The following is a 13,483-nucleotide window of genomic DNA, read 5'->3' as shown; positions in this document are numbered from 1 at the left end:
CTAGCCTGGGATGTTAATCATAACTGCTGAGGCCTTCACAAATTTGATGTTTTCTTCCCCTTGACTTTCGCAGGGAAACCGTTTCTGTTGCGTGAAGGAAGGAACCTTGACTTTTCTGTCCTTGTCAGCAAAACCTCTGATGTCTGTTTTCATCGAGCCTCACTCCTGCTGAAGCAGTACACTTAGTTTAGTGGATATCTGGTTTATATGCTGATGCAATGTTGAAATATTTCCTGCACAAATAAGTTAAGAAAAGCACGGAGCATTGCAATCACTGGTGATTTACATGATATCTGTGTTGGAGCCTGCTGCCAAGCATTAGTGTAAAGCAGTGATGTGTCTCAGAAAGCACTCAGACGCAGTCAAGATATGAGACGGTGCATTGTTTCAGTACAGAGCTCGGTTTGTCTCGTCTGACCTCTGAGAGGGGAGAGGGATCCCCTGCTGAAAGCCTGTGTGGGTGGACCTCTGCTCCAGATGCACCCTGGACTGACCAGATGCACACACACACACACACACACACAAACACACACACACACACACACACACACACAATCCCACCACAGCAGGAAAGACCAGTGTTCCCTGTCAGCACAGGAAATTGCTTAATCAAATTGTATCAGCAGTAATATATGGAAACATGAAAAAGTGCCTCCTTGACAAGATTATATTTGGCCGTGGAAATCGTATTATTATGAGACGCATGCTGTGCTGAAGTGGGAAAATAAACACTGGAGCACAAAGCGTGCCCATGGCTGTGTGTCAGGCCTTTTTCTCCACAGGAAGCCCATGTGTTTTCTTACACTCTCACTCTGTTGTCCAAAGATGGACAAAAACGGTCCCCAGATGTCCATTTAAATCCCTCATTAATGCCTTTAGAATAGATGTTGATTCAAATCAGTTTCACAAAGCATCTGTCCTTTTCTTGCCCCGCAGGATCTTGTCAGAAAAGGGGTTCCTCACCACTTTCGGGCGATAGTGTGGCAGCTGTTGTGCAACGCCCAGAACATGTCCATCAAGGATCAGTACTCCGAACTCCTGAAGATGACGTCGCCCTGCGAGAAGCTGATTCGCAGAGACATTGCACGGACTTACCCTGAACACGAATTCTTCAAGGAGAAAGACAGCTTAGGCCAGGAAGTGCTCTTCAACGTCATGAAGGTACGTCTCCGTTCATGTTTAAAGACCCTGATCCCTCTTGTCCCTCACTAGAACTCATCCAGAGCCGATCACTGTTCTTTCAGGCATATTCTCTGGTTGACCGTGAGGTTGGCTACTGTCAGGGGAGTGCCTTCATTGTAGGACTGCTACTCATGCAGGTAATCATCCCATCTTCACCACACGAGCACACAAACACACTGATTCACCAGCTCCCAGCAAACGCTTTGACATGTTTACTGAATGATGGACAGATGTGACGTCATCCCGTTGTTTCTTCCAGATGCCAGAAGAGGAGGCTTTCTGCGTGTTTGTGAAACTCATGCAGGACTACAGACTACGAGAGCTCTTCAAACCCAGTATGGCCGAGCTGGGACTCTGCATGTACCAGTTTGAGTGTATGATCCAGGTAGACACCTCATACTGGGGCGGGTGATGACAGTTTGTCAGAGTGTAGCCGCCGACAGCAATAACAGTGTGAATCCATATTTCCACCTCGCAGGAGCAACTCCCTGAGCTGCACATGCATTTCCAGGCTCAGAGCTTTCACACCTCCATGTATGCCTCCTCCTGGTTCCTCACCATCTTCCTCACCTCCTTCCCTCTGCCTGTCGCCACAAGGATCTTTGACATCTTCATGTGTGAGGTCAGTTAAAAGGAACTGGCTCTTCTCTATCTTCTTATGTGTGTCAGTCTGTGAGGAATTAAGAGTTTGCACGTTTGTCTTTCTATTTATTTAGCTTGGATCTGAGTCTCAGGGTCCGTCTTTGACTCTTACACTTGGTCCGGCTGTTGTGCTCACTGTGTGTCACTGTGGCTAATGGCCTCAGACAAACTGTAAAACAGTAAACTCTTTCATTGACGCTGTTTTCACAGAGAAGGTGTTTCTTCTACTGCTTAAGCAGAGACTTCAGATAAAATACATGTGAACTGTTGTGGAAAGGTTATCCGTTAGTGCCACCTGCTGGAGAAAACAAATACAGCAGTCCATTAGAAGAGTTCCTGTGAGTTCTTCTGTCACTGCCTTGAGACCAGTGGAGACAAATTTATCCTCCTCAGTCCACTTTAAAACACATTTGACAGCAGTGATGACTGGTGATCTCCTCCTTCAGGGTCTGGAGATAGTTTTCCGAGTAGGGCTGGCCATCCTGCAGATGAACCAGACCGAACTCATCCAGCTTGACATGGAGGGAATGTTACAGGTAAATTATCACATAACTTGTCGTTCAAGTAGCTCAGATTTCTGGTGCAAAATATGCAGCACCTTGAAGGGAGGGACCTCCGCCACACCCAGATAATTGAAACATGTGTCCTCCCAGTGAGTGACGTTTGACGTAGCGCCTTTGAGCCCTGACTCAGGTTTCAGGGTGCATAGTTGTTTGACATTAGCTGGTTTATGGGGGTGTGGCTCTTATCCTGCCTTTGTTTCCTTACTGTTCTCCAGCACTTTCAGAAGGTCATCCCGCACCAGCTCGACAGCGGACCAGATAAGGTCATCCAGGCTGCTTATCAAGTTAAATACAACGCCAAGAAGATGAAGAAGTAAGCACGGCTCTCAGTTCATCAACACCCACCCGCCTCTGACGCATTTAGATCGACACAAACATCCTGGAAACGTCTCACTGCAGCACGTTCACTTTACAGTTTAACTCCCAAACTATTCTCTGATGTTTCGTCACAGCTGCGAATCTGTTTTTGAGACTCATAACAGTTTATTCTGCTTGATGCTGTAATTCTTAATTAACAATTCAAAACCTATAAACAGCTTATCTTTTATCTTATTTCAAATTTTTTGTGTTTAGAATATTTTTTATTGGGTGATGCTTTATTTTGTATTATCTGTTAATACCTGATCATTTCCTACGACGTTTACTTGAAATGATTTTGTAATTTGGTGCCAATTAGAGGGAAAATAATTCAGATTTTAAGAGGAAAGCTTCATTTAAACTAAAGGAAATATTGTTGTCTGAGCTGAATTACATTTAAAGTTCATCAATTCAAGACAGTTTCTAATTTTCTTCTAATTATACCAAGTCACATAAATCTTTACTGTGTTTCTCTGTCTGCATTGTTTTTAAAAAATCTCCAAAATAATGGCAGTCGTGGAAAACAAACACGCAGATTTCATAACCTTTTCTTGCAGAATGTCTGATGTTTGTATTTATTGCTGTTTTTTTCACACTGAACAAACATTATCTGGTCTTAATCTTGTGAGCGATGTGAATATTCTCCACTGAGCGTCTGTGAATTCGTTTCAGGTTGGAGAAAGAATACACTACAATCAAAACTAAAGAGATGGAGGAGCAGGTGGAGATAAAGGTGCGTGGAGGTTGTTGTGTGTGACGAAGCGTCCTGCAGGCTCCGCCATGCGTGTTTGGTTTCATGTGGTTTTGCGATGTGTTGTTTTGCAGAGGCTGCGGACAGAAAACAGGCTCCTGAAGCAGAGGATAGACACGCTGGAGAAAGTGAGTGCATCGGTGTTTGTCACAGGTGCTCCGCCACCAGACAGACCAATCACAAACTGTCCCCTGCTCATCAACATTACATTAACTCGCCCAGCTGTGTGCGCTCATACATCATGCATCTCCTCCTCACGATGGAGTCTCGTCTTTCACTAACTGCGCTGTGAAAGTCGTCCATTTACATGATAAACCATCGCCGGCGCAGCATGGCGCATGTTCTGATGGTAGATAAAGCTAATAACAGGAACAGAAGCCAGATTTGGACTTCCCGTTGTCTTGGTGTCATGGTGCCTGTCCGCGTGGCTCGAATAACTTCCTGAAGTGAATTGTAAAATTCACCGGACACCACTAACTGAAGCAGAGCCTGTTTGGAATGCGAAGGCGGCTGCTTGATGCTGTTCAAGCCGATACAAAGCGCTGCATGCCGAGTCGCACAGTTTGTATCGTACTGCACCTTTTAGCCTCTTTTGAATGGGCACCACTGCTGTCAGGTGAGGGCACCATGCATGAGGTCTGCCATGAATCGCAGGGCGTCCGCCTGCAGGGAGGAACACTGGTCTGACGTTATCTAAAACCGGCTGCTCTCTGATCTGCCTCTGTCCCGTGACTCCCAGGACCTTTTAACTCTTTACTAACTGAAAGTGTTGAGAAGCTTGAATGAAGCACGTCAAAGCTCAGAGCTTCTGTTCAGTGAAACAACACAAAGCTCCTTAACACTCTCTGTGCTGCTGTTGCACCTAACTTCACTCTGCTAGAAGTAGAGCTGCCCTGTGCCTCTTCCTGTCTGAAACCTGTCACTGTGTTATCAGCACCGCCTAATTTTTCACTTTGTCACCAGTTTATTTGCACCTTTTTCACCACACCTGCATGCAATGTTCCTTTTCTACCCCTGGATGTAAACATGGTTCAACAGTGTGTAAACAAACACTTCTGGAGGGGAAATGAACATTGCATTTCTTCTCTGAAACAATCAGATGTTCTTTTGTGTGCTTTAAACTGTCCTCTGGATTGTCTCTCTCTGCTGTCTCTTGTTGATATTTCTGTTTTGTAGGAAAGTGCTTCCTTGGCAGATAGATTGATCCAGGTATATTCCTCATTTTCTCTTGTCCCTTGTTACTTAGGTTGCACCTTCCTTCTTCTTTCTCCCTCATTAGCATTGCATGCTTATGATTAGCACAACAAAGGACAGTAATAATGCAGAATCTGATGGACTTTAATGATTCTCTGAAGAAATTAAACCAGATTATAGCTGATCACAGTGTTGAAAAGTGCATGAAACACCACATTGTGGCAGACAAAGTGAGAGAATCACAAATCATGCTGAAGAAAGCTAAAGAATTAAAACATAAATCACACAATGCTAGAACTAAAACAAGCATGTCCGTAGAAAACCCGATGCCTCATCCTCACTTCTGATTTGCCCACCCATTCCGGCCTCTCGTTTCACTTCCTGTCGTGCTCACTCCACCCCTCCTCGGTTGGTTATGTCCCAAGGGACAAGTGACTCGAGCTCAGGAGGCGGAGGAGAACTACCTGGTCAAGCGGGAGCTGGCCACAGTCAAACAGCAGAGCGAGGAGGCCAGTGCTCAGCTGGAGCAGGCCCAGAAAACCATCAGGCAGCTCCAGCAGCCTCAGCAGCAGCAGCAGCAGCCACACGCGGTAAGGAGGGCCACGGAGCGCCTCAGAGGCTCAGATCCTGGCCGGTCTGTGACAGCAGCCGTGATGTTGACGCTGGGATGTGACCCAGATCCAGATCAGTTTGTGTTGTGCAGAACTGAAACCTCAGGCTGACCGCTCAAGATCACGTTTGATCACGTTTTAAGAACTGACACCTGCGCCAGTAAAAATGGGTTTCACTACGTTTCAGGTGTGTCACGGTTATCTTTGCAGTGGCAGAGCAGGGCCTTCCTCACTTTGCACCCCGGCTTTGGGTGATGATCTGTTTTGGCATGCATGAATTCAAATTGGGACACGGAGTACTACACAGTTCAGCCACCATTTACAGTCTTGTGCATTCTCAGAAATGCATTCATGAATTTGTAATCGGTCGTCTCACAGGTTTGTAGTTTTCACACATCGCACCCTGTTCACAGAGCATATCTGTTGACCTTACTTTGTTAATTATTGATGGTTGGATTCCAGATGATAATATGCAGGCATTACAGTGTTTTGCATAATTTGCTATCTTGCTCCGCAATGAGCAATCATGAATTATTTATGTGAGCGTGAACGGCAGCATGGTTGATGTGAGCTGGAATGAAGGTTGAAGTCTTTGTAGTGGAGTGTGATGAAGCGTCGAGGTGTATTTCCTTCCAAAAAAAATATGTAATCGTAGCTGCGACCGTTTACAGGCCTCAGCATTTGTAGCTCTGTGCTCACACACATGTCCTGTTGCAGAAGGGGGCCCCTCGGTACTCTGAGGAGTCCGTCCTGCAGCTGGAGAGGGAGCTGGTGCAGGCCCGGCTGAAGGAGGCAGAGTCTCAGTGTGCCCTGAAGGAGATGCAAGACAAGATCCTGGATATGGAGAAGGTGGTTTGCCTCAGGCGTAATGCATGGATCAAATCTTAGCCCGCACGCAGTATTCTTATGAGACCCAGCTGTATCACTGCTGCTAAAACATGTCCTTCACCTTCCTCAGAGGAACACGTCGCTGCCAGATGACACCAACGTAGCGCGTCTTCAAGAGGAGCTAATAGGTGTGAAGCTGAGAGAGGCGGAGGCTCTCACCGGCCTCAAAGAGCTGAGGCAGCAAGTCAGAGACCTGGAGGAGCACTGGCAGGTGGGCGCCAACATGTCGGCACACGTGACACTTTGACCACTTTGATGTTATCATTGGACATTTTTGTGCTAAACGCGGTGGAAAGGTGACGCTCTGTACCTCCTCTACTCAGCGTCACCTGGCGCGCACCGCAGGTCGCTGGAAGGACAGCCCCAGGAAGAACACGCTGAGCGAGCTGCAGGACGAGCTGATGAGCGTCAGGCTGCGGGAGGCCGAGGCCCAGGCAGAGCTGCGGGAGACGCGGCAGAGGATGCTGGAGATGGAGACGCAGGTCAGAGGTCACATCCTGGCCACATTGACTTTTGATTACTGCTGTGTGCTGCATTGTCAGATTCCTCCCTTAAGGTGTACTGCAGCATACTACGATCTGCAGTTGTCTGATAAACAGTGAATGAGCTGCACTGTCACACAGAATCCTTCAGAGGGCAGCAGCCGTCTGTTCTAAACAAGCAGTGCAGACGGCTCTCCCCATCCACATCCAGTTTTGTCTTGAATTGATCACTTATCAAAGCAATTCTAATATATTTTTAATGTACCACCTGTCTTCACGCAGAATCAGATCCACAGTAACCAGCTGCGACGGGCAGAGCAGGAGAGCCGCTGCCTCCAGGAGTGCGTGCAGACGCTGACGGTGCAAAATAAAGACCTGCATGTGCAACTTCAAGAGATCAAGCGGAGACAAGCCGAGATCGAATGCAAGGTAAAGCTCTGCAGCCCTTCGCACTGCGAGCACGGGGACAAACCGCTGCCGCTCTGCACAATCTGAAGTCTGTGATCCAGATCCAAGAGGAGGAAGTGTCTTGTTCTGTTGTCAGTGATTGGATTTCCTACTGCTCATGCTGTTTGATTTCGCTCCATCCTCGCTCATAACCAATCATGATATTTAAGTGGATGTTTAAAGGGATTAGAAAGTGCTTTCCACAGCGTCTCAGGGCTGCACGCCGGCCTTTCAGCATCACTCCTCTCTGGTGTTTTTGGTCGGACTGTTGATGAAATGGCGTATTCGGCTTGTTCTTGTTGCTCTGCAGAGTAAGGAGGAGGTGATGGCGGTGAGGCTGAGGGAAGCCGACAACATCGCTGCTATGGCTGAACTCCAGCAACAGATCTCAGAGCTTGAGATTCAGGTAAAGTTTGTCAACTCACACGCAAACCACATGTAACACCTAACAGAACTCCCCTCAGATGGAGTCACTTCCATGTTTAGTCAGCGTGTTTCATCATCAGCAGAGTTTAGAGCTAAAGATCTTATTTGTTGGTTCAGCCTGACTCGTCTCTCTGGTTTGAAATAAGCAGCGTTCTGATGGAAAACAGCGGATGTCACATGTTTCCTTCCACCAATCAGAATGACAGTATGTGTGATTCTGATAGCCGTGGATGTGTTGTTTATGTTGCTGTGGAGACCCAAGTGTAAATCAGAGGTGGTCAGACCCCGCCCACGTAGCCCTGAGCAGACTGTTTTATTTTCCTGACTTCAGCTGCCCCCTGTTTGGCTGTGAATATGCAGAGAACTGGTTTTGCTTGAAGGCAGTGCCTCAGATGTCGATGAACAGATTTGTGCTCCTCTAAAGGCACGCCTCACATCAGAACGTCCACTTCTGTTTTGGATTAGATTACGTTTGTTCTTCAGCTCATCGTGTTCCAGAGCTGGAAGTGATTCGCCTCCATTTGAAGTGAAGCCGAGGAGCCTTTCAGGCTGTCTGAGCCGGTCTCAACGAGCGGGAGGTGAAAACAGTATTTATCCCCAAACAAATGTAACGCTAAACACAACAAGGGTGACCAAAACAAATACAGGCCTGTTCTGACTGATAGCAGCTGGAACCGTCTGAGGTGATCTCCTGGGCAGTGAGCGTGGCGACAGGTAATGATGTTATTGTGTGAAGCGGGCTGGAGGGATCACTTTGGATCACAGCGGCGTATGAATATGTGTCTGGATTCATGATCTAATCAGGATTAAGCTGCTGTGCTTTCCATTGGATCGTGAAGCCGACTGATTGGTCGGCTGAAGGCTGCGGGTGTCGCTCAGTTTTGTTCCATTCGATCGTTTTACGTGGAGCCTTTTTTGGAATTGTTTCAGTGTTTCCTAAGTCGTGAGCAGGTTGGTTTTAGATGAGTCAGCAGACTTCTTTTGGCACATATGAGTAACTGTCTGTCACTTAGTGCTGTGGAAAAAAGGCTCCAGATTAACTTCAGCACTGGTTACACTGGTACAGCACATGGTTTGTTCCAGTGCTTTTTTATTTTATTAAATTTGATTTAGTTTGTGTGTGCATTTATTTCTGTGCACATGCACATTCAGGCATTCAGTCTCAGGTGCCTGAGATCCCTCGTCTGTCATTGGTTGTCTACACGTGATCCATTCAGTATGTTGCAAAAGTTATTGATCCTTACGCCAAAGAATATGTAACTGTCCACTGTTCAGTGCTTTCACATGTATGTGCTGGTCAGTGGTCAGTGGAAGCTGCTGGAAGATCAACGTTATCACTAAAATCGATTAGTATAGTGTGAATAGTATTTATTGCTTATATTGATTGATTCAGTGGAAATACTTCACTTCAAGTTCCACAATTTAGCATTTCTATGCAACATATCAACACCCTGTAACACACTGTAATGGAGAAGTCATAATTCTGTACACATGCAGTCCATTAATAAACATTTAAAATGACTTAATATCACATTCTAGCATGTTATAAACCGTCTTTAAGCGTATAGAAATGTGAGGACTGAAGTAACGTCTCTCGATTTATAATGTCAGTTTGTCTGTTGGAAGCAGCTGTGACTCGTGGGCCACCGGAGGTCGTTTTTAAAGCCACTTTAACTGAGTTTAAGGTGTTTCAGATAATCTATGGTGGAGGCCTGAACTATTTATAAGTATGACACCGACAAAAAAACGCCCCCCCCCCCCCCCCTTCCCCTCACAGGCACACACGATCACAGTGTGGTCTGAGGTTTGTTACTAAGTGACAGAGCGAAAACAACAGCAGATCCTCACCGCTGCCGCCCTCGTACCTTTCACATTCTGCACTCTGAACTCTCATTCGAGCCTGTCAGTCACATCAGAAGCCTAAAGCTTTCTTTACGCCTTATTTTCCTTTGATTTCACCATTGGCCTGTAGAAAACGTGTTGCAGGGGGTGTTTTTACAGGAGCAGGGGGTTGAGTCTGACTGGTGTGTGAGCTGAAATCACTGTGCCAGTGTTGGCTTCTTGGTCTGTGGTTTGGTTACTTGCTCTATATGTTGTGGTGAAAACTGCTTCAATTACAAGAATATGTTAAAAAAAAAAAAAAAAAAAAAAAAATCGGTTTCTTGCCTTCCTCATCGAAGATGGTGTGACGTGTCGGTGGTGACGATTTGCAGCTTGCGTTCTGATGAGAGAGGTCACCGCGTGCTCAGATTAGCTTCGTCTTGGTCTCAGTGCCGAGCGGCTGCAGGTATCACTGCAGAGCCGACGTGTATCTGATCATCCCACAACAGCAATCAAAAACCCTGCACAGATTGAATGATGGTACAAATTAATGAGATGGAAAAGTTTGACACTGAAACTAAGCTTGAAAGGTTTGCGTGTAGGACTCTTTCACTACCACAGTCATGGCCTCCGTTTAACGCCACAGCTTCACTGTCTCTGGGCTGATAGGAAGTGGTTTCTCATCTTGAAGCAGAAACTCTACCAAAGGTGACATGCATGGTTTATTTTGAGGTTTCTATGCTCAGAGATTTATACTAAACTTTTTAGCCTGTCAAGCACATTTTCATGTTTACTCTGCATTTGCCAATTAGTGTAAAATATGCTCTGGAAAAAGCGAATCTACTGACACACGTTTGTCCCACAGTTTAAAATGTCATTATGATAGATTACTGTTATTCAAATCTGCTCTTTCCTGACAGCTTATCGATGTATTAAGTTTAATCTTGGTAAAAATGTCACACGTTTTCACACCTGCTGACGTCCTTGTGTGTTTAAAAGAAACCATTTGTCATTACCACAACAGTGGAGACACTCAGCATGTAAAAATACTGTCAGTGGATATGACGCATGTTGGTGAGTGAAATTCTTCTGCATTTCAATGGAATTTCTTTTATGAGCTGTGATTTGGCTCGATGTGTCAGATCATTTCGCACCGCCGACACATTAACCTGCCGTACTTCTCGCTGCCTTTGCCCCTTCCTTCCCTTCCTGTCCTGCTCGAACCAAACAGAGTTCAACGGACTCTGAGCCTGCAGGAACGTGAGGAAGCATGAGGCTGTTTGCGGCGGCCTGACACCTGTTGATTCACGCAGCTGAACACGAGGAAGTCTCATTAACGGCCTGCTCCTTATTGTTGCCGTGTTTTGGAGGAGCGAAACCTCAAAAACAACAGATTCTTGGAATAATCTCGCCTGTTTGGACTCCTTCATGTGAAAAAAGCCTGCTGGGACCCGCCATGTTCAACCCCACCTCACCACAGGAATCACAAACCCTATCTGTATTTTTGGGGAGTTGGCTCGGCGTCACCTCTCGGCCTCGACACCCCACCTCTGCTGCCCGCTGCAAACACATCTTTCCTTTTTTGGCTCATTGTTCCTGTGCTGCAGCCTGTGGTTTGAGCGCCCATCACTGGTCTCTGTGTAGAACTGGCAGGTTGGAGGGTGTGATTGAGGTCTGAAATAGAGAATGTGTTTGTCTTCAGTGCAGATGTCTTCAGTGAGGAAGATAAACATCACATGGGCTGTTTAACTGTTACAACTAACAAGCAGCCTCATCCCTAGGGCCCTGGGAGGAAATCAAGCACAAATGACAGTGTTGTGTTTCCTCTGACATCTGTTGCTTTGGTCTCCCGCCACACATGGAGGCCACATCAGCGGGCTCGAGAACCCGCCAGTGTTCGTCCTGCCTGTGCAGACATGGTGGTGGTGGTGGGGGTTTAGTTTGTTTAGTTCCAAGTTTAAACCACTTAAAGCTCCTCTTCTTCTCCTCCTCCTCCTCCTCCTCTGTATTTAGAGGTTCATGTGTATCACTGAAGCTTGTTCTTGTCTTCTTCCAACAGAAAGAAGAAGGAAAGGTCCAAGGCCAGCTGAACCACACAGACTCCAGCCAGTACATTCGCGACCTCAAAGACCAGATAGTGGACCTAAAACATGAGGTGAGACTCGTCAAACGAGCGTCGGGTCCTTTAGTTTATTCTGCAGCTTCTTTCCTCGTAGAGATTCAGATTTTTTGTTATTGCCTTTTTCTTTGATCTGGATTTCACAACACTCTCTGAGATATGGTTTTACTTTGAGGCTAACCGATTAGCACAGGTGTTAACTACACCCAGAGACTTCCTGTGTGGAGTTGACATTGCGCACCTCTTGCAGACACCTTCAGACTGTAACCTGCAGATGTTTCTACCAGAGCCTGTGGACGGATGCACGTGACTGAGGGTGTGATCATGAATAATAAGCAATCGTCTCACTGTTCATCTCACTGCATTAGACCTTTATTCTGGATAGTGATGCATGAAGGTCCAGTGTCCCAGCATGGACATCTGTCCTCTGACTTTCTACCTATTAATCACTGAGGTGCTTATCTTCTTGGTTGAGATGGTTTTTAGGCAGAGGTTCTCGTTGTTTTCAGCCAATCTGTTATAAAGCGGAAGAACATCATATCTGTTGACTGAATCAAAACGAGCAGAAGCAGACGAACTGACCAATAAGATTTGGTGAATTGTGGTTCAGTTGAGCCGCGTGTGTCGGCCTCCTCTGATTCTCTATCAATGCCGTGCAGTCGCAGTCATTTCCCCTCTCGCCTGGGTTTGCGTGGTGGTCACGTTGGGTTCAGAGTGGCCTGCTATGAATCACACCACCTTGAATGTCTGCAGTGAGCAAACCTGAAAGTGTTCAGCGGCTCAGCTGGATCACAATTTCCTTTTTGCACGGCAGCAATGCCAAAGCAGGCGACCACGTTTAGACAGGTGGAGGTGAGCGTAGGCTTATTGTGACACTTGTTTATCGTGTATTGTGCTCTCAACTGGCCTCTGAATGCCTCTCCTCCTACATGTCTGTCTGTGACCTGGCAGGCTGACTCAGGTGAGTTGGTGCAGATGTTTAACCCGTCGTGTAGCCTCCACCGCTGCCCTATTCAGGTTGAATTGACAGCGTGGGAGGCGGTCCTGGATGTGTCCATAGAGATGTTTAGAGCCTGTGTGCTGCTGAATGTCAAAGCAACCAGTTAGTCCTCATCCTGTCACTCTTTTCACTTGTAAAACCGAAACGAGCTGTCAGAGATAAATCGTAAATCTCATCTTTGTATAGTTTGAGTAGTTTGAACTGTCTCATTGCTCTCTATTGTGGTTGATGGAGGAAAATAAAAAAAAAGGCCAAACCACATGAAGGTGAGGCTTCTGCTTTGTCCTGAGTGTTTTAGTTTCAGAACAGAAAAGACTTGAGGAGGACGACTGGTTGGTTCAAATATTCAAATATGTTGAAAGTGGTTCAGGATTTTCTCACACGGAGCGACCCCTCACCCCTCACCCATCAAGAAAATAGTTTGTCCCAAATCCATGCTACGTACTGCTTCTGAGGAGGTTTTCAGTGTGTCGTGCATTTACACTGGAAGAGTGACGCAACGCGAGCGACAGCGCTGATCGCTGCCATTCGAGTCGAGTGCATTTCCACCGGGCGTGTCGACACTCTGCTCGGTGGATGACACGCAGCATCTTTGACGGACGACGCGTCGATCTGCACAGAGCAGAGCGAGCCAGACAGGAAGTCAGACACAGGAAGGATGTAGAGAATCTGGCACATTTTCAAAATAAAACACCCAAACTGACAAAAAAGAAACCATTTAACTGCGCTTAACTCTGCTCTGTGGAGGAGGACACAGTACGTAAGAGGAGTGACAGCAAGCACTGCTGCACCCTGTACGTGTATGTGGTGTGGAATTGGGACGCTGCTCATATCGTGTTTGGTTTTTGGTTGAATTGCCGCCTGCATGTCAGATTTGTGAAAGTCTTGTTCTGTTTGTGCCAGTGATGTTTAAATATGTCCGACTGTCACAGCTTTGACCGCATGTGTCAAACAGATGGTCTGCGTCGTATCTATCAGTCTTTGTTTTGTCCCTCAGGAG

The 13,483-nt window shown here is 46.5% G+C and overlaps 1 protein-coding gene across 3 annotated transcripts in view; it reads left to right on the top strand.

Moving 5' to 3' along the window:
- The window catches only part of evi5b (ecotropic viral integration site 5b), a 31,708-nt gene that overhangs the window by 16,319 nt on the left and 1,906 nt on the right, over positions 1-13,483 (top strand). For 2 of the 3 annotated variants that reach the window (XM_076726699.1, XM_076726698.1), the window contains exons 4-19: positions 937-1,161; positions 1,245-1,319; positions 1,442-1,567; positions 1,661-1,804; positions 2,271-2,360; positions 2,603-2,700; positions 3,417-3,477; positions 3,570-3,623; positions 4,672-4,704; positions 5,115-5,279; positions 6,018-6,149; positions 6,259-6,399; positions 6,512-6,670; positions 6,953-7,099; positions 7,428-7,523; positions 11,424-11,519. In XM_076726699.1, coding sequence (XP_076582814.1) covers positions 937-1,161; positions 1,245-1,319; positions 1,442-1,567; positions 1,661-1,804; positions 2,271-2,360; positions 2,603-2,700; positions 3,417-3,477; positions 3,570-3,623; positions 4,672-4,704; positions 5,115-5,279; positions 6,018-6,149; positions 6,259-6,399; positions 6,512-6,670; positions 6,953-7,099; positions 7,428-7,523; positions 11,424-11,519 — 1,842 coding nt within the window. Of the gene's footprint in view, positions 1-936; positions 1,162-1,244; positions 1,320-1,441; positions 1,568-1,660; positions 1,805-2,270; positions 2,361-2,602; positions 2,701-3,416; positions 3,478-3,569; positions 3,624-4,671; positions 4,705-5,114; positions 5,280-6,017; positions 6,150-6,258; positions 6,400-6,511; positions 6,671-6,952; positions 7,100-7,427; positions 7,524-11,423; positions 11,529-13,483 lie in introns of all 3 variants that reach the window. The other variant, XM_076726697.1, reaches the window with a different exon arrangement.

Source organism: Chaetodon auriga, chromosome 3 (assembly GCF_051107435.1).
Source record: "Chaetodon auriga isolate fChaAug3 chromosome 3, fChaAug3.hap1, whole genome shotgun sequence".
Taxonomy (NCBI): Eukaryota; Metazoa; Chordata; class Actinopteri; order Chaetodontiformes; family Chaetodontidae; genus Chaetodon; species Chaetodon auriga.
This window is presented reverse-complemented; position numbering and strand designations above follow the sequence as displayed.